Source organism: Littorina saxatilis, unplaced genomic scaffold (assembly GCF_037325665.1).
Source record: "Littorina saxatilis isolate snail1 unplaced genomic scaffold, US_GU_Lsax_2.0 scaffold_541, whole genome shotgun sequence".
In the NCBI taxonomy this organism is placed as follows: Eukaryota; Metazoa; Mollusca; class Gastropoda; order Littorinimorpha; family Littorinidae; genus Littorina; species Littorina saxatilis.
Genome location: NW_027127917.1, coordinates 22,501 through 45,502, shown reverse-complemented (window position 1 = coordinate 45,502; position 23,002 = coordinate 22,501). Strand labels below are relative to the sequence as shown.

Here is a 23,002-nt window from a genome sequence, read left to right as displayed (position 1 = left end):
AAATTACTTACAATTTTCAGATTTTTAAAGACCAAACTCATTAATGAATTTGTGAGCCTCCAAGCTGAAATGCAATACCAAAGTCCGCCTTCGTCGAAGATTAGTTGACCACAATTTTAATCCATTTGGACAAAAAATAAGGGAGTGACAGTGCGGCCTCAACTTTCACTATAAGCCGGATATGACGTCGTCGAAGACATTTATCACAAAAAAAGAAAAAACGGTCCGGTGATATCAGCTGGAAATTTGTTATGAAGATCGGACCAGTGGTTTACACGGAATCAATCTACACGCACACACACACACACACACACACACACACACACACACACACACACACACACACACACACACACACACACACACACACACACACATGTATAATTATATACATACGCGTGCACACATACATTACGACCCTCGTCTCGATTCCCCGTCTATGTTAAAATATTTAGTCAAAACTTGACCAAATTAAAAAAAAACAAGAAAAGCAAATACTTACACAAGACTCGCCTTCGTTACCCCCGCCCCTCCCTGAACCACCTTACCCCATATACTGAAGAGTCCCTCCCTTTGAAAAAATGTTCAAGGCCCTGTTTTCTAAGATATTCTGTTCATAACCTCTATAAGTTTACCCCCATTTTAAGACCTAATTTTCTCAGGTTTTTGTAGCTCTTAAAGGGAGGATTCCACTACCTATGACCCTGCCCCCCCCCCCCCCCCCCCCTCAAACCCCCCCCCCCACACACACACACAAACTAAGCTGAGTGTTCCAGCTGCATAAAATAGTGTTCAAGAGAACTCTTATGTGACCTGTGGCAATCTATTTCGTTATTCAACCCTAACCGGAATATTTTACATATTCAAACTTGCCCAACCCCCAACATTGGTCCCACTGTTTCCTTTGCAATGGGCCGACGGACTATGCATAAATAAACCGTTCCCTCGTTCGTTCGTTCGTTCGTTCTCTCTGCGTGTGCTTGCGCGCGTGTGCCAGTGCCGCCGTTTGTGCGTGTGATAGTGTATGTGTGGAAGCAAGATAAACTTAAAGAGAGAGAGAGAGAGAGAGAGAGAGAGAGAGAGAGAGAGAGAGAGAGAGAGAGAGAGAGAGAGAGAGATGTTTTACAAACTATCCGTTTGCTTGTTTGTTTGCGTGTTTGTTTGTTTGTTTGTCGGGGTTTCCTGTGTATTCGTATCTTGTGTTGCGTGCTTTGCCTGTCCGGCCGAATGGCATGTTGGTACTGACATGATGTCAGTGATGCAAACATTGTCCCACTGAGCGATCATTCGTCAATGCCTTCACCCTCAACATTAAAACGCCCCCCCCCCCCCCCCTCTCTCTCTCTCTCTCTCTCTCTCTCTCTCTCAGTCTTTCTCTCTCTCTCTCTCTCTCTCTCTCTCTCTCTCTCTCTCTCTCTCTCTCTCTCTCTCTCTCTCTCTCTGCTCTCCCCCACCTCCTCTACCACCACCACTATCACCATAACCACTACCACTCTGTCTGCTTCGTAATAGATTATCCCCTGCCAGAATGACTACTAAGCTTATTCTGCAATGATTACTCCCTTGCAAGGGAAGTAAACCGGAAGTAGAATCAGCAGCGAGCAACGACGTGGAGGAAATATCAGACGACATAAAATCCACGGAAGTTTACACAGTTGTGTCTGCCTCCTTTGACTGTAGTCTCCTGTCTTCACGTACAACGCATGTTTTGATTGAAAAGGTTACATTTCGTCGGAAATGTCCACATGCTACGACTTGATTATGAGGTAAACAAATTTGTTCTGTGCGAACTGCGATACAAACTGAGCACTGGCCTGCCTTCTTCAACTAGCCAGACGATTTTGTTTCTGTTCTTTTCAAAACGTTTGATATTTTGACAGATTGTGTATGTTTCCAGTATTGTCTGACAACTATTTCTGTCTGAACAGGTAGGCTTGCTTGAAGTGTCGCAGTTGTGCATCACATGGACACATAGAAATTACACTAAGCATGTACGTTTCCGCCCATGAAGTAAACAGAGAATACTTAGTTACTACATGGCTTGCTGTGTCGTACCAGATTTACACGAGTTGTTTTTTTAAATATTGAACTGCGAGCTGTTCACTATTTGAAAAAGCAACGAGTGTAAATCTGGTACGACACAGCAAGCCATGTAGTAGTAGTATTCTGTTTATCCCACGTATGTACTTTACGTGTATTTTAGTTTTCACTGAAAATGTCCTGCAGTCGAGGAAGACGCTTGTTTTGGAACCTCGATCTCTTCTAAAGCCTCGTGCAATCTATTATGTCAAAGTAAAGAAACGTCACTCTGAAAGTGGCGGGAGAGTGAGGAGAATGTCTTTTTTACCTGATCCAAACGAGTTGAATTTTAGCTTCAGAATGCACCAGATTGCACAGATTTTAATGTACCATTTAAAAAATAATAAAAAAAAGGGATTTCCTCTTTTTTCATCACAAGAGAGTCCCACCCCTGAATAGTTGCAGCTGTGATGTAATAGTTGCAGCTGTGATGTAATAGTTACAGCTGTGATGTAATAGTTGCAGCTGTGATGTAATAGTTGCAGCTGTGCGGGTATCATATCCAAGTGTAACTTCAGTATAACCTGTGGCCATGAACTGGTCAGGTGTGTACCTTGTCAACAAAAATAAAAAATGTATCCAGCATCAGAAAAGTAAAGGACAAAACAAACAAATCATGTTGTGAATGCAGGAGATATATATATATATATATATATTGAAGATTAAAACACTCAATAACACCTGGGCTCACAGCAAACATTTGCTGATACATGTATATGTCAGGCCTGAAAGTAGCAAGTATTTTACTCGCAATGGCGAGTAGAAACCTGTAACTGGCGAGTAGAAATGTTCATCTACTCGCCAAATATAAGTAGAGTTGCTGAAACAAATTGTTGGTTTGGCTAGTAAAGTTTGCTCTCTGGTTTGTACGTTTTCAGAATCACACGATTTGTTTGACTTTCAGGGCTGTACGTTGTTTATTTCATGATGAAAATTGAATAATTAGTCTTGTTAAAACAAAACATTTACTGATTTTGAACGTCTGTTTTTATCTATAGCAAATAAAAGTGAACAACACAAGTTCAAAACTGGTCGACTTTGTCCCTCTATAGACTGTGAGGTAGAGCGTCCACCACACATCACCTGAAGGTCCAGTGGGCAGACAGCGGTCAGTCGTCATGGGGGCGTCCAGCAGCAGCCTGAGTGAGCTGGGGCACAACGACTACCTGAAGCGACTGTCCGGCACCGAGCCCGTCAACCCCATGGACCCCTTCTGGAACCAGCTGCTCTCCTTTTCCTTCCTCATCCCTGTGTCAAGGTAATGCACTTTTTTTCTCTTTTTTTCATTCATGGGCTGAAACTCCCACGTTCACTCGTGTTTTTGCAAGAGTGAAGTTTTACGTGTATGACCGTTTTTATTTACCTAGTCATTCTGGCGGAAAAATCTCCTCCCTTAACCCACCAGGCGGCCGCAGCCGGGATTTGAACTCATGACCATCTGATTGGGAGGCCGATATCTTGCCACTGTAATAAACTATCTTCACAAATAACTCTGTCGTCTTTGTGTGGGTTGTGGAAGCGTTAAGTTGGTTAACCTTTTCCTGCAAAATGGTAGACAGACCTAGGAACCCAAACGATTTCACCGTATTTTGTACGCATGATTGTCCAAAATACGAGCAGTACGGTTAGTAAAAATAAATACAACGAGAAAATCTCCTGGACTACTTTTCTTCACAAGCGCATCCCGAAGCCGATCCAGTATTTTGACACATAAATACAGTTTTTGTCAGTAAACATTGGAAGAAGCTTTTGTTTTAAATGTGTTGGTAAACTTAATTAGCTGTGTGATGGATGCGTGTGAAGCCTGATTGAATCATGGATGTTCAAGTGCTGTGTGGAGTACGCTAATTGGCTCACGTAAGTGTAGCCTATGCGATACTAACTTTTGTCTGTCTGTGCGTGCGTGCGTGTGTGATAGAAACTTTAACATTTGACTGAAGACCGAAATACTAATTTTACCGGGTTATTATCCAAGCAACAGCTTCAAAGTATTGAAGCAATGATCAACATTTCGTCGGCACGTATTGAGATAAAGTGTGTATCCAAAGAAAACGGGTGGTGGTGGGTTTTGGGGGGGTAAAAACTGGTGACTGATTTGTGTTGTGTGTGGTATGTAGACCAGGTCAGGGGTCAAGGTTAGGTCAGATCGCTTGAAGGATTGTGGTATAGATTCACTTCTCAGTTCTAACCGAGCTGCATTCGCCGATTCGGGGAAGACGATTTCACATTGTTCGGTTTGGTAGCGGCTCCAGAAAAAAATAGATAAAGATGATACCAAAGGAGATTTCCTACAGGTTGATCTGCACAGCGTGTTTTCAGTGTCTGCGCGAGGAAGCGCTGTCGAAAGGGCAGTGTCGATCTCAGTGGCAGTCGTGTCCCCGTAACTCGTAAGTAGACTACAGACAGACAGATCTAGATCTAGCGTCTCCCACTCTTGCACCGTGTCTATGCTTACTGTGTATGTGTGACGGAGTGATTGAGTTTGTGTTACTGTTTGTCGATTTCTTACGGGAGCCTCAAAGGCTTCGCCTCTTGTTTTTCTGATATTACACCAAGTTTGTTTGAGAATACTCCCAAGTGCAAAACAGGGGTTCCTGCAAAACGGCAGAGAAACAGTAAGGGGCCTTACAAGGGGTGTGGCAGAAACACATGGAGACACGGATGTGTTTCTGGCACACCCCTCACTAGTGGTCAGCTCTGCATTGTTTGCAAGTCGTTTTGCGACGGGCGCAGTGGTAAGACATCGGCCTCCTAATCGGAAGGTCGTGAGTTCGAATCCCGGCCGCGGCTGCCTGGTGGGTTAAGAGTGTAGATTTTTCCGATCTCCCAGGCCAACTTATGTGCTGACCTGCTAGTGCCTTATCCCCCTTTGTGTGTACACGCAAGCACAAAACCAAGTGCGCACGGAAAAGATCCTGTAATCCATGTCAGAGTTCGGTGGGTTATAGAAATACGAAAATACCCAGCATGCTTCATCGAAAGCGGCGTATGGCTGCCTAAATGGCGGGGTAAAAACGGTCATACACGTAAACCCCCATTCGTGCAAAAAACACGAGTGTACGTGGGAGTTTCAGCCCATGAACGCAGAAGAAGAAGAAGAAGAAGAAGTCGCTTTGCAAGAAACGGTCACTCTCCCACAACCCATACAAACCCGATGATGTTATTGTCTCACTATCTGTCTCTTGTCTCACTATCTGTCTCCTGTCTCACTGTCTGTCTCTTGTCTCACTGTCTGTCTCTTGTCTCACTGTCTGTCTCTTGTCTCACTGTCTGTCTCTTGTCTCACTATCTGTCTCTTGTCTCACTATCTGTCTCTTGTCTCACTATCTGTCTCTTGTCTCACTGTCTGTCTCTTGTCTCACTGTCTGTCTCTTGTCTCACTATCTGTCTCTTGTCTCACTATCTGTCTCTTGTCTCACTGTCTGTCTCTTGTCTCACTGTCTGTCTCTTGTCTCACTGTCTGTCTCTTGTCTCACTGTCTGTCTCTTGTCTCACTATCTGTCTCTTGTCTCACTATCTGTCTCTTGTCTCACTATCTGTCTCTTGTCTCACTATCTGTCTCTTGTCTCACTATCTGTCTCTTGTCTCACTATCTGTCACTTGTCTCACTATCTGTCTCTTGTCTCACTATCTGTCTCAGGCTTACAACCAGGCCTGGGAACTGCCGCACCTGCGGTGTTGGTCAGGTAAACAGAACCTGAGCACCCTCAAAGTCGCATTCGTTAAGTGAATGACACTCAGCTGTGTGATCCCAGCCTTCCCATAGGAACCATAGCACTGCATCTGCAATGCTTTAAAACTAAAAAAAAAAAAAAAGTTTTACATTTGACCAGAATTTTCCCTGGCCAGCCAGGTGGTTTCTACTAGCCCGGCGGATTTTTTTGCCACTGGTAATCGGGCGGACGATTTGGCCATCCCTGCTCTCATGTGTGTCGTAAATGTCATGTGGGAGGGGAATCCTGGCCGGGTTACTTAGGCCTAGTCATCCATCTCCGGACTCATCAGACCAGACTTCCAAGCGTAACATGAGTCTTCGACAACGAAGAACGGATAACAGCCAGGCCCTGTTGATGATGACTGGAGTAACCAAAGTGTTGTTGTTGTTGCAGCGCCGATGCCAGACTGTTGGAGGAGTCAACGTCGCTGATTGCGCGAAATTTTGCCATCAACAACTGTCACACAGGCAACCTGCAGGCCTTGGTTCACAACTTTATGATCCGCGCCACAGAGCTCAAGGCCTCCGCTCAGTGCGAAGAGTGAGTTGTTTTCTGTTCATAACCTCTGTCAAATTACCCCCATTTTAAGACTTCTTCCTTGTTAAACCCTTGTTTTCCCCGACTTTCTGTTCACAACCTCTGTCAAATTACCCCCATTTTAAGACTTCTTCCTTGTTAAACCCTTGTTTTCCCCGACTTTCTGTTCACAACCTCTGTCAAATTACCCCCATTTTAAGACCCCCTTCTTTTTTTAAACCCGATTTTCTAAGATTTTTGGAATTGTTAAAAGGGGGGGTTCCACTGTATTACCTGAGTGGCCACTCTGAACGCTCTATGTTTCTTGCAGCAACATCTTTATCTGGCAGACCTACAACTCTCTCTTCATCATCCGCTGCCTGTGTAAATACTTCGTGGAACACCTGTCTGAGGAGCTGCTGATTCAGCAGTTTGACTGCCGACCTCCCAATGCTGATGGTAAGCCGGCCGCTGCCTATGTCTGGGATTTTGTTAGAGATATGTTGAAGACTAGCACATTGGCTGCAGTGAGATTGAAGCCAAGTTGAGCACACAGAATTCCAGATGTCATCGTTCACACATACAGGGATGGCCTAACTCATAAATGTAACTCACCAGCTGGGCGAGTAACCGCAAGAGTAGTCGCTAGCCCGTCAGAAAAGTCACTAGGGAGTTACATACCACACATGAAAATTATGACACAGTGATGATATGATTGACTGTCAGGTTTGTTTTACATGCAAAAGGGCGGTGATACTATCGACAGCTGGACTGTGAGGCCAGCGATGAATAGTCTTTCCCAGCTGGACTGTGAGGCCAGCGATGAATAGTCTTTCCCAGCTGGCATCTTCTCTGGCTTTTTTGGTTTTGTTTTTGGTACTCTTCATTGCGCTATTTGTACTCAAGCTGCGAGGAATCTATGTTTTGCGGGACTTTATGTTTACCAGTTTGAGCAATGTTGTTTCAGTCAAAAATCCGGTCTTGCTGTGTTTAGAAATCTTGTACAAAATAGAACAAACCATCGTCTCCCAATTGAACTGGGACCACTCTTTACAGGGTTGATCTCAGCATCAGACTTATTAAGTGATTTTTTTATGCAGGTTCACCTGATGACAGACATATGTGGCGTTGAATTCAGTAGTGAAAGTACAAACAGCCCAGCCGCAGTGCAAACAATAAAATGCCAGAAGAGCATCCAAAATAGGAGCCTCATTCTCGTTTCCCAATAGCATTGTCTCAAAACGAAAGTGATAAGAGTTCTCCGTCCCTGACATAGCCCGCGGTGCTGTCGGTGGGTAGTTCCGGTTGTTTTGTTTACGTCCCAAATGGCTGAACGAGAGAGGAAGATTAGTGGTGGAGGGAAACGTTACTGTGTCTGCTGTTCGAACTACGCGGGTAAAGACGTTGAAGGGCGGATTGTCATGCGGTTCCATTTTGCAAACACAAACCGGAACTGCACCTGCCGTTCCAGGGGCGCAACTCTGTCCGACTATCGCGTTAGTTTCCAGACAGTGCCATAACATGCCAGCATTTTTGCAGACGACAGAAATTTCTGCATTGTAAAATGTTTCAATAACTTTAAAACTCGATAGTACAACTGAATATTGTTTTGCATTTCACCAGAATGTTCACTGGCCAGCCGGGCGAGCTGCCAGACGGTTTCTACATTTTATATTTGCCCCTGGCTACCAGGCGGACAATGTGGCCGTCCCTGCAGTGCTCATAACGCTAAAGTGTTGATATACTCTCTTCAGAAAACTCATTAGACCAGAATCTTAAACAGAATGAGGCAGAGCGGTGTAAGATATCAAATAACCAAAGGGAAGTAATCGCTCTTTGTGCATACAACATGTGTAATAGAGTAAGCGAGAGTTGTACGGAACCTTTTCAGAAGATAAAAGTCGCTTGTTCATTTCAATGCTTGTTATTCTCTCGTGTGCCAGGAGAAAAGGTTCCGTACAACTCTCGCTTACTCTATTACACATGTCGTATGCATAAAGAGCGATTACTTCCCTTTGGTTATTTGATTATCATTAGACCAGAGTTGAAAATCAAGAAAAGAGTATCAACATTTTGCTTGTTTCATACTCACAAAGCAAACTGTTCTGCGTTTGAATTTGAATGATCGCGCTTTGCCGTCTGTAAAAGTTGCTTTTTGTCGTAGTCAGAGGGGAATTTGTGGTTTGTTTCTTTCTTTCAATATTTTGTCGTTTTTAGGCACCCCTGCGGACGACACAGACGACGAGATCGGGGCGCACATAGAGAAATTTATCACTGCACTGGTTGAGCTCCTGGTGGACGTTCCAGTGTTGTAAGAACGCTCTTTTTACTGCTCTTGTTATTTTTATGTTTATTTTTTATATGGGAGATTTATATAGCGCTTGACGTTCTCTAAGCGCTTTACATATTAATTTCTGCCGTGTGAGATGGAATTTTTTACACAATATATTACGCATTCACATCGGCCAGTAAATCTCAAGCCGTTACGGCGAATATTTACTTTTCATGGCCTATTATTCCAAGTCACACAGAACGAAACATAACACTCCCTCTCTTGTGAAATCCATGTTTCTGCTACTATCACCCTGGTAGAGTTTGCTCTCAAACATCAAAGGGAGCTTACTATTGTTTTAGTTCCAAAACCTTAAAAATTGAGATACGAGGTTCGTGAATTACAGCGACGATATGCAGAAGAACAACAATTAATGCGCGTGAGAGCGATAAATAAAAGACCAAAAAATACTTGATTATATGATGCAAATAACAGCAACGTTTCTAGCCTAGGGTCTTCTTCAATCACATTAACAAAGTAGAAAAAAAGAAAAAGGACAGAAAGAGGAACTACAGATGCAACAATTCAACAACCAAAACTAATGGATCAATGAGCAAGGGAGGCTACTCATGACATGAAATGTCCATGACTGTTTGTGTGTTGTTGTGTGGGTTTTTGTTTTTTTAAGATTCACAATATGAGCATATCTTGTAACTGTGGGTGTATGTGTGAATGTGTATTAATGTGTTGTGTTTGTAGTCTTGAAATTCACAATGTGAGGATATCTGGTGACTGTGGGTGTATGTGTGAGTGTGTCTTGATGTGTTGTTTGCTGTGCAGGAATTTCACCTGGAGAGCCTCAACATGCTGCTGGTGCTGCTGTCCATCCAGATGTTTCAACCCCAGCCCGCCACGCAGTTCAAACTCTACAACTACCTCATGCACGGAAAGTGGTGAGTGTCCCCCCCCCCCCCTCTCCCTGCTGTAGACACACACACACACACACACACACACAGCCCGCCACACAGTTCAAACTCTACCACTACCTCACGAACGGCAAGTGGTGAGTGCCCCCCCCCCCCTCCCTCCCCGCTGTACATTCACACACACACACACACATACACACACACACACACAGCAAGTGATGAGTGCTCTCCCCTTCTACATACATACACACAAACACTTACTGTCTGTCTGTCTGTGTACTTGTCTATGTCTGTGTGTGCATAGATCACTCAGTAGGTCTATTTGTGGTCCAGTGGTCCACAGCTTCCATGTGGCATGTATATTTTGAAAGTGGACCAAGTTTTGCTACTCCGCTCATTCAGCACATATCATTTCATATCTCCATTTTCTTGATTTTGGTTTATGAATCGTACAGTGTGAATCGTTACTCTGTAGTGCTGGTCTATCGTCCGTCATCTTTTTTCTGCTTTATTCATGTGCCTGAGGAAGACCTTAGTGGTCCGAACGTCGATGTTTGTTTCGTCTTCTTTGTACCCATATGTGTACAGTATTGGTTGTTCTTTTTATCTATTTTGTCCATGTTGTATGAAGTGCTAGCGCTGTGTTTATTCAGTGCAATCAAGTGTAACTGTTGTGTGTGTTCAGTGCAATCCATGCCCCCCTGCTGGTGAAGGTGTTACTGTGGAACTACATCAATCAGGAGAAGTGTCCCGCTGAGCTCTTCAAGAACAACGAGGAGGCTGGACTTCTCTCCTCCGTCACCAACGCTGTGGCCTGTAAGTCTGGGGCACAGTGCAGCTGCACCTGTACATTTGTGGAAGAGTACAGTTGCACATTTAAGTTTGTGGCAGAATACGGCTGCGACTTTAAATTTGTGGCATAGTTTACCTGTGCCTCTAAATTTGTGGCAAAGCATAGCTGTACCTTTCCATGTGTGGCAGAGTACAGCTGCACCTTTAAATTTGTGACACAGTACAGCTGCACTTGTATATCTTTTGTAAAATTCCAGAAAGAGACAGACTGCCAACGTTCCCAAATTGTGAATCAAAACACAGAGTGGTAGGTTCTTGGAATGTTTACTTTATGACAAAACAAAATCTCACTTTAACTGTACTTCCACCCAGCGGTCTTTTAAGTGGACATATGAATACTTATACGGCCACACACAAAATGTTGGTTTAGGGTAGACCCTATTTTTTCCCGCCAACCCTAAAACTTATTTTTTTTAAAAACACTAACTTTTGGCACATTTTGCGGACCATACCGAGACAAAGGGAAGTAACCTCCTTTAAACTCGACTAAATCTTTAAAAAAATTTAAAAAATTTTTTTTTTTAAAGCTGACCTACCGACCCTATCTTTTTTGGTCACATAAACCTAAACAAACATATATTTTTATTTGGCCTAATACAGAAAATAAGCTTATCTGACAAATTGTCCAGCAAGGCTGAGACAATACAGTTTTGATTTTTGTTCTCTGCGCACAGCCAGCCTGTGGTCGGTGATGACGCTGGTTGGTAAGACACAAGCGAGACTGAGACAATACATTTTTGACTCACATGCGAAGCAAAAGTGAGTCTATGTACTCACCCGAGTCGTCCGTCCGTCCGGACGTCCGTCCGGACGTCCGTCCGTCCGGAAAACTTTAACGTTGGATATTTCTTGGACACTATTCAGTCTATCAGTACCAAATTTGGCAAGATGGTGTATGATGACAAGGCCCCAAAAAACATACATAGCATCTTGACCTTGCTTCAAGGTCAAGGTCGCAGGGGCCATAAATGTTGCCTAAAAAACATCTATTTTTCACATTTTTCCCATTTTCTCTGAAGTTTTTGAGATTGAATATCTCACCTATATATGATATATAGGGCAAAGTAAGCCCCATCTTTTGATACCAGTTTGGTTTACCTTGCTTCAAGGTCAAGGTCACAGGAGCTCTTCAAAGTTGGATTGTATACATATTTTGAAGTGACCTTGACCCTGAACTATGGAAGATAACTGTTTCAAACTTAAAAATTATGTGGGGCACATGTTATGCTTTCATCATGAGACACATTTGGTCACATATGATCAAGGTCAAGGTCACTTTGACCCTTATGAAATGTGACCAAAATAAGGTAGTGAACCACTAAAAGTGACCATATCTCATGGTAGAAAGAGCCAATAAGCACCATTGTACTTCCTATGTCTTGAATTAACAGCTTTGTGTTGCATGACCTTGACCTTGGGTCAAGGTCACATGTATTTTGGTAGGAAAATGTGTAAAGCATGTGAGTCGTATGGGCTTTGCCAACGCTGGTTGGTAAGACACAAGCGAGACTGAGACAATACATTTTGTTCTCTGCGCACAGCCAGCCTGTGGTCGGTGATGACGCTGGTTGGTAAGACACAAGCGAGACTGAGACAATACATTTTGTTCTCTGCGCACAGCCAGCCTGTGGTCGGTGATGACGCTGGTTGGTAAGACACAAGCGAGACTGAGACAATACATTTTGTTCTCTGCGCACAGCCAGCCTGTGGTCGGTGATGACGCTGGTTGGTAAGACACAAGCGAGACTGAGACAGTACATTTTGTTCTCTGCGCACAGCCAGCCTGTGGTCGGTGATGATGCTGGTTGGTAAGACACAAGCGAGACTGAGACAATACATTTTGTTCTCTGCGCACAGCCAGCCTGTGGTCGGTGATGACGCTGGTTGGTAAGACACAAGCGAGACTGAGACAATACATTTTGTTCTCTGCGCACAGCCAGCCGGTGGTCGGTGATGACGCTGGTTGGTAAGACACAAGCGAGACTGAGACAATACAGTTTGTTCTCTGCGCACAGTCAGCCTGTGGTCGGTGATGACGCTGGTTGGTAAGACACAAGCGCAGCGAGACTGAGACAATACATTTTGTTCTCTGCGCACAGCCAGCCGGTGGTCGGTGATGACGCTGGTTGGTAAGACACAAGCGAGACTGAGACAATACATTGTGTTCTCTGCGCACAGCCAGCCTGTGGTCGGTGATGACGCTGGTTGGTATGACACAAGCGAGACTGAGACAATACATTGTGTTCTCTGCGCACAGCCAGCCTGTGGTCGGTGATGACGCTGGTTGGTAAGACACAAGCGAGGCTGAGACAATACATTGTGTTCTTTGCGCACAGCCAGCCTGTGGTCGGTGATGACGCTGGTTGGTAAGACACAAGCGAGACTGAGACAATACATTGTGTTCTCTGCGCACAGCCAGCCTGTGGTCGGTGATGACGCTGGTTGGTAAGACACAAGCGAGACTGAGACAATACATTGTGTTCTCTGCGCACAGCCAGCCTGTGGTCGGTGATGACGCTGGTTGGTAAGACACAAGCGAGACTGAGACAATACATTGTGTTCTCTGCGCACAGCCAGCCTGTGGTCGGTGATGACGCTGGTTGGTAAGACACAAGCGAGACTGAGACAATACATTGTGTTCTCTGCGCACAGCCAGCCTGTGGTCGGTGATGACGCTGGTTGGTAAGACACAAGCGAGACTGAGACAATACATTGTGTTCTCTGCGCACAGCCAGGCTGTGGTCGGTGATGACGCTGGTTGGTAAGACACAAGCGAGACTGAGACAATACATTGTGTTCTCTGCGCACAGCCAGCCTGTGGTCGGTGATGACGCTGGTTGGTAAGACACAAGCGAGACTGAGACAATACATTGTGTTCTCTGCGCACAGCCAGCCTGTGGTCGGTGATGACGCTGGTTGGTAAGACACAAGCGAGACTGAGACAATACATTGTGTTCTCTGCACACAGCCAGCCTGTGGTCGGTGATGACGCTGGTTGGTAAGACACAAGCGAGACTGAGACAATACATTGTGTTCTCTGCGCACAGCCAGCCTGTGGTCGGTGATGACGCTGGTTGGTAAGACACAAGCGAGACTGAGACAATACATTGTGTTCTCTGCACACAGCCAGCCTGTGGTCGGTGATGACGCTGGTTGGTAAGACACAAGCGAGACTGAGACAATACATTGTGTTCTCTGCACACAGCCAGCCTGTGGTCGGTGATGACGCTGGTTGGTAAGACACAAGCGAGACTGAGACAATACATTGTGTTCTCTGCACACAGCCAGCCTGTGGTCGGTGATGACGCTGGTTGGTAAGACACAAGCGAGACTGAGACAATACATTGTGTTCTCTGCGCACAGCCAGCCTGTGGTCGGTGATGACGCTGGTTGGTAAGACACAAGCGAGACTGAGACAATACATTGTGTTCTCTGCACACAGCCAGCCTGTGGTCGGTGATGACGCTGGTTGGTAAGACACAAGCGAGACTGAGACAATACATTGTGTTCTCTGCGCACAGCCAGCCTGTGGTCGGTGATGACGCTGGTTGGTAAGACACAAGCGAGACTGAGACAATACATTGTGTTCTCTGCACACAGCCAGCCTGTGGTCGGTGATGACGCTGGTTGGTAAGACACAAGCGAGACTGAGACAATACATTGTGTTCTCTGCACACAGCCAGCCTGTGGTCGGTGATGACGCTGGTTGGTAAGACACAAGCGAGACTGACACAATACATTGTGTTCTCTGCACACAGCCAGCCTGTGGTCGGTGATGACGCTGGTTGGTAAGACACAAGCGAGACTGAGACAATACATTGTGTTCTCTGCGCACAGCCAGCCTGTGGTCGGTGATGACGCTGGTTGGTAAGACACAAGCGAGACTGAGACAATACAGTGTGTTCTCTGCGCACAGCCAGCCTGTGGTCGGTGATGACGCTGGTTGGTAAGACACAAGCGAGACTGAGACAATACATTGTGTTCTCTGCGCACAGCCAGCCTGTGGTCGGTGATGACGCTGGTTGGTAAGACACAAGCGAGACTGAGACAATACATTGTGTTCACACAGCCAGCCTGTGGTCGGTGATGACGCTGGTTGGTAAGACACAAGCGAGACTGAGACAATACAGTTTGTTCTCTGCGCACAGCCAGCCTGTGGTCGGTGATGACGCTGGTTGGTAAGACACAAGCGAGACTGAGACAATACATTGTGTTCACACAGCCAGCCTGTGGTCGGTGATGACGCTGGTTGGTAAGACACAAGCGAGACTGAGACAATACATTGTGTTCACACAGCCAGCCTGTGGTCGGTGATGACGCTGGTTGGTAAGACACAAGCGAGACTGAGACAATACATTGTGTTCTCTGCACACAGCCAGCCTGTGGTCGGTGATGACGCTGGTTGGTAAGACACAAGCGAGACTGAGACAATACATTGTGTTCTCTGCGCACAGCCAGCCTGTGGTCGGTGATGACGCTGGTTGGTAAGACACAAGCGAGACTGAGACAATACATTGTGTTCTCTGCACACAGCCAGCCTGTGGTCGGTGATGACGCTGGTTGGTAAGACACAAGCCAGACAGACAATACATTGTGTTCACACAGCCAGCCTGTGGTCGGTGATGACGCTGGTTGGTAAGACACAAGCCAGACAGACAATACATTGTGTTCACACAGCCAGCCTGTGGTCGGTGATGACGCTGGTTGGTAAGACACAAGCCAGACAGACAATACATTGTGTTCACACAGCCAGCCTGTGGTCGGTGATGACGCTGGTTGGTAAGACACAAGCCAGACAGACAATACATTGTGTTCACACAGCCAGCCTGTGGTCGGTGATGACGCTTGGGATGGGGAGCAAGGCCAAGAAGCCGGAGGAGACGGACGTGACGGAGACGCTGCTGGCCAATCAGAGCCTACTGCTGCTGCTGGTGCTGACCAACCACTGCACGGTGGACCGGGGCACGCCCCCCAACCCCTTCCGGGACGCTCTCTTCTCCTTCACTGACGCCAATGGTGAGTGCTGTGTGCTGTGTGCTGAGTGCTGTGTGCTGTGTGCTGTGTGCTGTGTGCCGTGTTTCTGTGTCTTTCGGTCTTTCTTTCCTCGGTTTTTTGACTCACATGCGAAGCAAAAGTGAGTCTATGTACTCACCCGAGTCGTCCGGACGTCCGGACGTCCGTCCGTCCGGAAAACTTTAACGTTGGATATTTCTTGGACACTATTCAGTCTATCAGTACCAAATTTGGCAAGATGATGTATGATGACAAGGCCCCAAAAAATATACATGGCATCTTGACCTTGCTTCGAGGTCAAGGTCACAGGGGCCATAAATGTTGTCTAAAAAACAGCTATTTTTCCCATTTTTCCCATTTTCTCTGAAGTTTTTGAGATTGAATACCTCACCTACATATGATATATAGGGCAAAGTAAGCCCCATCTTTTGATACCAGTTTGGTTTACCTTGCTTCAAGGTCAATGTCACAGGAGCTCTTCAAAGTTGGATTGTATACATATTTTGAAGTGACCTTGACCCTGAACTATGGAAGATAACTGTTTCAAACTTAAAAATTATGTGGGGCACATGTTATGCTTTCATCATGAGACACATTTGGTCACATATGGTCAAGGTCACTTTGACCCTTATGAAATGTGACCAAAATTAGGTAGTGAACCACTAAAAGTGACCATATCTCATGGTAGAAAGAGCCAATAAGCACCATTGTACTTCCTATGTCTTGAATTAACAGCTTTGTGTTGCATGACCTTGGATGACCTTGACCTTGGGTCAAGGTCACATGTATTTTGGTAGGAAAAATGTGTAAAGCAGTTCTTAGTGTATGATGTCATTGCTAGGTTTAGTTATTTGACCTTGACCCTGAAGGTAAAGGTCATGTAACAGTCAAGGTCAAGCATGTGAGTCGTATGGGCTTTGCCCTTCTTGTTTATGACTTGTGTCTTGCCCCTCGGATCTTAAAACTCCTCATTCGGTTGGTGCGTCATTTCTTCTTGTTGTGACTTGTGTCTTGCCTCTGGGATCTTACAACTCCTCATTCTGTTGGTGCGTCATTTCTTCTTGTTTTGTTTGTCTTCATTATTTTTGGATTGTAACATTTCTCAGACGCTTCTCCTCATGCTGAATCACATTGGACAGCAGCAAGATATCTATCGATTGAACCATGTGACGTCAGAGTCCAACAAAAAACTCAGATTTATGCAGATAACCGAGACTACAAAAGAGTGCATGTTTGTGTGGTCAGTCGTAACACATGAAAGGAATTCTGACTGAAATGGGTTGATAGATCAATGTCATTGTTTTGTTTTTTTTACCAAAATAATTACATTTTATTCAGATTTCTACCACGACCGCTAGCTTGGTCTCGGAGAGCAATAACAGTCTCCATCTGTGTCAGATGTAATAAGTTTGTGGACACGTATGAAGTGCCTAAAGTGTTGTTGAATGCGGTCTTTGTTTTCATTATAAGGGTTCCTCAAGGCAAGGCGTCCTCTATAACAGGTAGCACTGTCCTTGTGTGACTATCAACAGTCATCTTATAACAGGTAGTGCTGTCCTTGTGTGACTATCAACAGTCATCTTATAACAGGTAGCACTGTCCTTGTGTGACTATCAACAGTCATCTTATAACAGGTAGCGCTGTCCTTGTGTGACTATCAACAGTCATCTTATAACAGGTATCACTGTCCTTGTGTGACTATCAACAGTCATCTTATAACAGGTAGCACTGTCCTTGTGAGACTATCAACAGTCATCTTATAACAGGTAGCACTGTCCTTGTGAGACTATCAACAGTCATCTTATAACAGGTAGCACTGTCCTTGTGAGACTATCAACAGTCATCTTATAACAGGTAGCACTGTCCTTGTGAGACTATCAACAGTCATCTTATAACAGGTAGCACTGGCCTTGTGTGACTGTCAACAGCCATCTTATAACAGGTAGCACTGTCCTTGTGTGATTATCAACAGTCATCTTATAACAGGTAGTGCTGTCCTTGTGTGACTATCAACAGTCATCTTATAACAGGTAGCGCTGTCCTTGTGAGACTATCAACAGTCATCTTATAACAGGTAGCACTGTCCTTGTGTGACTATCAACAGTCATCTTATAACAGGTAGCGCTGTCCTTGTGAGACTATCAACAGTCATCTTATAACAGGTAGCACTGTCCTTGTGAGACTGTCAACAGTCATCTTATAACAGGTAGCACTGTCCTTGTGAGACTATCAACAGTCATCTTATAACATGTAGCGCTGTCCTTGTGTGACTATCAACAGTCATCTTATAACAGGTAGCACTGTCCTTGTGTGACTATCAACAGTCATCTTATAACAGTTAGCGCTGTCCTTCTGAGACTATCAACAGTCATCTTATAACAGGTAGCGCTGTCCTTGTGAGACTATCAACAGTCATCTTATAACAGGTAGTGCTGTCCTTGTGAGACTATCAACAGTCATCTTATAACAGGTAGCGCTGTCCTTGTGTGACTATCAACAGTCATCTTATAACATGTAGCGCTGTCCTTGTGAGACTATCAACAGTCATCTTATAACAGGTAGCGCTGTCCTTCTGAGACTATCAACAATCATCTTATAACAGGTAGCGCTGTCCTTCTGAGACTATCAACAGTCATCTTATAACAGGTAGCGCTGTCCTTGTGAGACTATCAACAGTCATCTTATAACAGGTAGCACTGTCCTTGTGTGACTGTCAACAGTCATCTTATAACAGGTAGCGCTGTCCTTGTGTGACTATCATTAGTCATCTTATAACAGGTAGCACTGTCCTTGTGTGACTATCAACAGTCATCTTATAACAGGTAGCACTGTCCTTGTGTGACTATCAACAGTCATCTTATAACAGGTAGCGCTGTCCTTGTGAGACTATCAACAGTCATCTTATAACAGGTAGCACTGTCCTTGTGAGACTATCAACAGTCATCGTATAACAGGTAGCACTGTCCTTGTGTGACTATCAACAGTCATCTTATAACAGTTAGCGCTGTCCTTCTGAGACTATCAACAGTCATCTTATAACAGGTAGCGCTGTCCTTGTGAGACTATCAACAGTCATCTTATAACAGGTAGCACTGTCCTTGTGAGACTATCAACAGTCATCGTATAACAGGTAGCACTGTCCTTGTGCGACTATCAACAGTCATCTTATAACAGGTAGTGCTGTCCTTGTGTGACTATCAACAGTCATCTTATAACAGGTAGTGCTGTCCTTGTGAGACTATCAACAGTCATCTTATAACAGGTAGCACTGTCCTTGTGCGACTATCAACAGTCATCTTATAACAGGTAGCGCTGTCCTTGTGTGACTATCAACAGTCATCTTATAACAGGTAGCACTGTCCTTGTGTGATTATCAACAGTCATCTTATAACAGGTAGTGCTGTCCTTGTGAGACTATCAACAGTCATCTTATAACAGGTAGCGCTGTCCTTGTGTGACTATCAACAGTCATCTTATAACAGGTAGCGCTGTCCTTGTGTGACTATCAACAGTCATCTTATAACAGGTAGCGCTGTCCTTGTGTGACTATCAACAGTCATCTTATAACAGGTAGCACTGTCCTTGTGAGACTATCAACAGTCAGCTTATAACAGGTAGCGCTGTCCTTCTGAGACTATCAACAGTCATCTTATAACAGGTAGCGCTGTCCTTGTGAGACTATCAACAGTCATCTTATAACAGGTAGCACTGTCCTTGTGAGACTATCAACAGTCATCGTATAACAGGTAGCGCTGTCCTTGTGTGACTATCAACAGTCATCTTATAACAGGTAGTGCTGTCCTTGTGTGACTATCAACAGTCATCTTATAACAGGTAGCACTGTCCTTGTGTGACTATCAACAGTCATCTTATAACAGGTAGCGCTGTCCTTGTGTGACTATCAACAGTCATCTTATAACAGGTAGCGCTGTCCTTGTGTGACTATCAACAGTCATCTTATAACAGGTAGCACTGTCCTTGTGTGACTATCAACAGTCATCTTATAACAGGTAGCGCTGTCCTTGTGTGACTATCAACAGTCATCTTATAACAGGTAGTGATGTCCTTGTGTGACTATCAACAGTCATCTTATAACAGGTAGCGCTGTCCTTGTGTCGTGACTGACGGTCTTGCTTTGCCTGTCAACAGAAAGCGGATGAGAGCCTCAACTTTGACGAACAAATTCTGGAAGCAGCCAAGTCCATCGCCGAGGCGACAGCAGCTCTGCTCAAGTCTGCGTCTGCAGCTCAGCGAGAACTGGTGGCACAGGGAAAGGTGAGTACTCTGCTTGTCAAACTGGTGTCAGCGCTTTAGTTTGCTTGGGTCTTATTGTTGCTGCATGATGCAAAGATTACTGTGGTAAGATTAGATCTAGCAAGAACTCAGTTTCCACAGGAGATACCAAACACAAATAGGGATGAAAATCCCGTAAATGATCGTTCTGGTTTTACTCTTGTTGTGGGAACTTTTTCATTTTGCTCACAGTCTTTCTCTCTCACATGTTTTCTCCACAGACGAAGGTTTTCATTATTCCTCGACTCTTGAATACCGCTATGTTTGAATCTTCCGGAATGTTTGTTCCAGATACAAGTTTACTCGACTTGCCAAGTAAATAAATAAAGTTCAAAGTTCAAAGTCAATTGCAAACTGTATGGCCGTTTTTGAAAGCTCACATTGCAATCAACTTGGCAAATTGAGTAAACTTGTGTCTGGACAGTGGTGTAGTGTGATGCGTGTTTGTGTCTCTGTTGGGCAGCTGATGAGTGTGTTGTGAAGGCAAGGTGTTGTCACGGTAACCATGATTGTCATGGCATTATTTTCAGTGTGTTGTGAAGGCAAGGTGTTGTCATGGTAACCATGATTGTCATGGCGTTATTTTCAGTGTGTTGTGAAGGCAAGGTGTTGTCATGGTAACCATGATTGTCATGGCGTTATTTTCAGTGTGTTGTGAAGGCAAGGTGCCATGATTGTCATGTTGTTATGTCCAGGTGAGCTCGACATTCCACAGACATGCGGTGGATGAGGACAGTGGTCACAGGGGCTCATCTCTGCCGTGAGTTGTGTTCTTATCACTGTGTTTTACAGTGTGTGCCGTGAGTTCCTGTCTGAGTTAGTGTGTGTGTGCTGCGTTTGTGTGTGTGTGTGCTGCGTTTGTGTGTGTGTGCGTGCGTGCGTGCGTGCAAGATGGAAAGCAACAAGGAGAAAGAGATAAAAGGGGATACAGACACAACATGAAGAAAACCGTTTGACAGAGAATCACTTGACTTCATAATATTGAAAGACGATTGTTTGTCTGCAAGTTTGTAATCATCTTGGATGTTATTTCATTCTACTCTTTCCGGGAATATAGAAATCATTAACAATTGTTGGAACTGTGACTGAATAGTTAATCATGCTTCAGCGTTGTTGTTGGTGTGTGTCGGTGCTGACGGAATGTGCATGTGTTTAAAGAGGTGGGTTGGTTGAAAGGCGGGAGGGCAGCACTTGCTGCGACTGGTCATCCTTTCACTTTCCAGGCCTTTATTGTGTGACATGTGTTTAAAGAGGTGGGTTGGTTGAAAGGCGGGAGGGCAGCACTTGCTGCGACTGGTCATCCTTTCACTTTCCAGGCCTTTATTGTGTGACGCGTGTTTAAAGAGGTGGGTTGGTTGAAAGGCTCCGACTGGTCATCCTTTCACTTTCAATCAATCAATCAATCAATGAGGCTTATATCGCGCATATTCCGTGGGTACAGTTCTAGGCGCTCTGCAGTGATGCCGTGTGAGATGAAATTTTATACGGCCAGTAGATTGCAGCCATGTCGGCGCATATTTACCTTTCACAGCCTTATTCCAAGTCACACGGGTATGGTAGACAATTATTAACTGTGCCTAAGCAATTTTGCCAGGAAAGACCCTTTTGTCAATCGTGGGATCTTTAACGTGCACACCCAATGTAGTATACACGGGGGGTGGTTCGGACACCGAAGAGAGTCTGCACACAAAGTTGACTCTGTGAAATAAATTTCCGCCGAACCTGGGATCGAACTCACGCTGACAGCGGCCAACTGAATACAAATCCAGCGCGCTACCAACTGAGCTATATCCCCGCTATATTTCCAGGCCTTTATTGTGTGACGTGTGTTTTGCTCTACCCTAGGCACGCATGGTGGCGGCAGCGACCCACAGCCTGTGCGAGGCGGCCAACGCTATGGTTCAAGGTCACGCCAGCGAGGAGAAGCTCATCGCCTCCGCCAAGGAAGTGGCCGGCTCCACCGCCCAGCTGCTGATGGCGTGCAAGGTCAAGGCTGACCCAGGCTCCGTGGCCATGCAGAGGTTACAGGTCAGTGAACTTTTGCTGGAGGGTCACAGGAAATGGGTGCCAGTCAAATACAACAAACACTTAATTGTCTGTTGACAACATATCGGTTGTCTTCTGTCTTTGTCCCTACTGTGGCTTTGTCTGTTGACAACATATGGGTTGTCTTTGTCCCGACTGTGGCTTTGTCTGTTGACAACATATCGGTTGTCTTCTTTCTTTGTCCCTACTGTGGCTTTGTCTGTTGACAACATATCGGTTGTCTTCTTTCTTTGTCCCTACTGTGGCTTTGTCTGTTGACAACATATCGGTTGTCTTCTTTCTTTGTCCCTACTGTGGCTTTGTCTGTTGACAACATATCGGTTGTCTTCTTTCTTTGTCCCTACTGTGGCTTTGTCTGTTGACAACATATCGGTTGTCTTCTTTCTTTGTCCCTACTGTGGCTTTGTCTGTTGACAACATATCGGTTGTCTTCTTTCTTTGTCCCTACTGTGGCTTTGTCTGTTGACAACATATCGGTTGTCTTCTGTCTTTGTCCCTACTGTGGCTTTGTCTGTTGACAACATATCGGTTGTCTCCTGTCTTTGTCCCTACTGTGGCTTTGTCTGTTGACAACATATCGGTTGTCTTCTTTCTTTGTCCCTACTGTGGCTTTGTCTGTTGACAACATATCGGTTGTCTTCTTTCTTTGTCCCTACTGTGGCTTTGTCTGTTGACAACATATCGGTTGTCTTCTTTCTTTGTCCCTACTGTGGCTTTGTCTGTTGACAACATATCGGTTGTCTTCTTTCTTTGTCCCTACTGTGGCTTTGTCTGTTGACATCATATCGGTTGTCTTCTTTCTTTGTCCCTCTGTGGCTTTGTCTGTTGACAACATATTGGTTGTCTTCTTTCTTTGTCCCTACTGTGGCTTTGTCTGTTGACAACATATCGGTTGTCTTCTTTCTTTGTCCCTACTGTGGCTTTGTCTGTTGACATCATATTGGTTGTCTCCTTTCTTTGTCCCTACTGTGGGTTTGTCTGTTGACAACATATTGGTTGTCTTCTTTCTTTGTCCCTACTGTGGCTTTGTCTGTTGACAACATATCGGTTGTCTTCTTTCTTTGTCCCTACTGTGGCTTTGTCTGTTGACATCATATTGGTTGTCTCCTTTCTTTGTCCCTACTGTGGTTTGTCTGTTGACAACATATCGGTTGTCTTCTTTCTTTGTCCCTACTGTGGCTTTGTCTGTTGACAACATATCGGTTGTCTTCTGTCTTTGTCCCTACTGTGGCTTTGTCTGTTGACATCATATTGGTTGTCTCCTTTCTTTGTCCCTACTGTGGGTTTGT

The 23,002-nt window shown here is 44.9% G+C and overlaps 2 protein-coding genes across 2 annotated transcripts in view; both read left to right on the top strand.

The window, feature by feature from the left end:
* Positions 1-1,601: 1,601 nt before the first annotated feature.
* LOC138956287 (dymeclin-like) lies at positions 1,602-19,649 on the top strand. Its single transcript, XM_070327686.1, has 9 exons — positions 1,602-1,766; positions 3,132-3,337; positions 6,189-6,335; positions 6,643-6,770; positions 8,529-8,617; positions 9,424-9,536; positions 10,195-10,325; positions 15,183-15,377; positions 19,524-19,649. Exons 2-9 carry the CDS (start codon positions 3,198-3,200, stop codon positions 19,532-19,534), a joined length of 954 nt encoding a protein of 317 aa, XP_070183787.1. The 5' UTR covers positions 1,602-1,766; positions 3,132-3,197; the 3' UTR covers positions 19,535-19,649.
* Positions 19,650-21,517: 1,868 nt separating this feature from the next.
* LOC138956288 (talin-1-like) overlaps positions 21,518-23,002 on the top strand; it is a 3,886-nt gene continuing 2,401 nt past the window's right edge. Inside the window, exon 1 of the mRNA XM_070327688.1 lies at positions 21,518-21,695. Within this exon, the coding sequence (XP_070183789.1) occupies positions 21,519-21,695 (177 nt within the window). The 5' untranslated portion in view covers position 21,518. The remainder of the gene's footprint in view (positions 21,696-23,002) is intronic.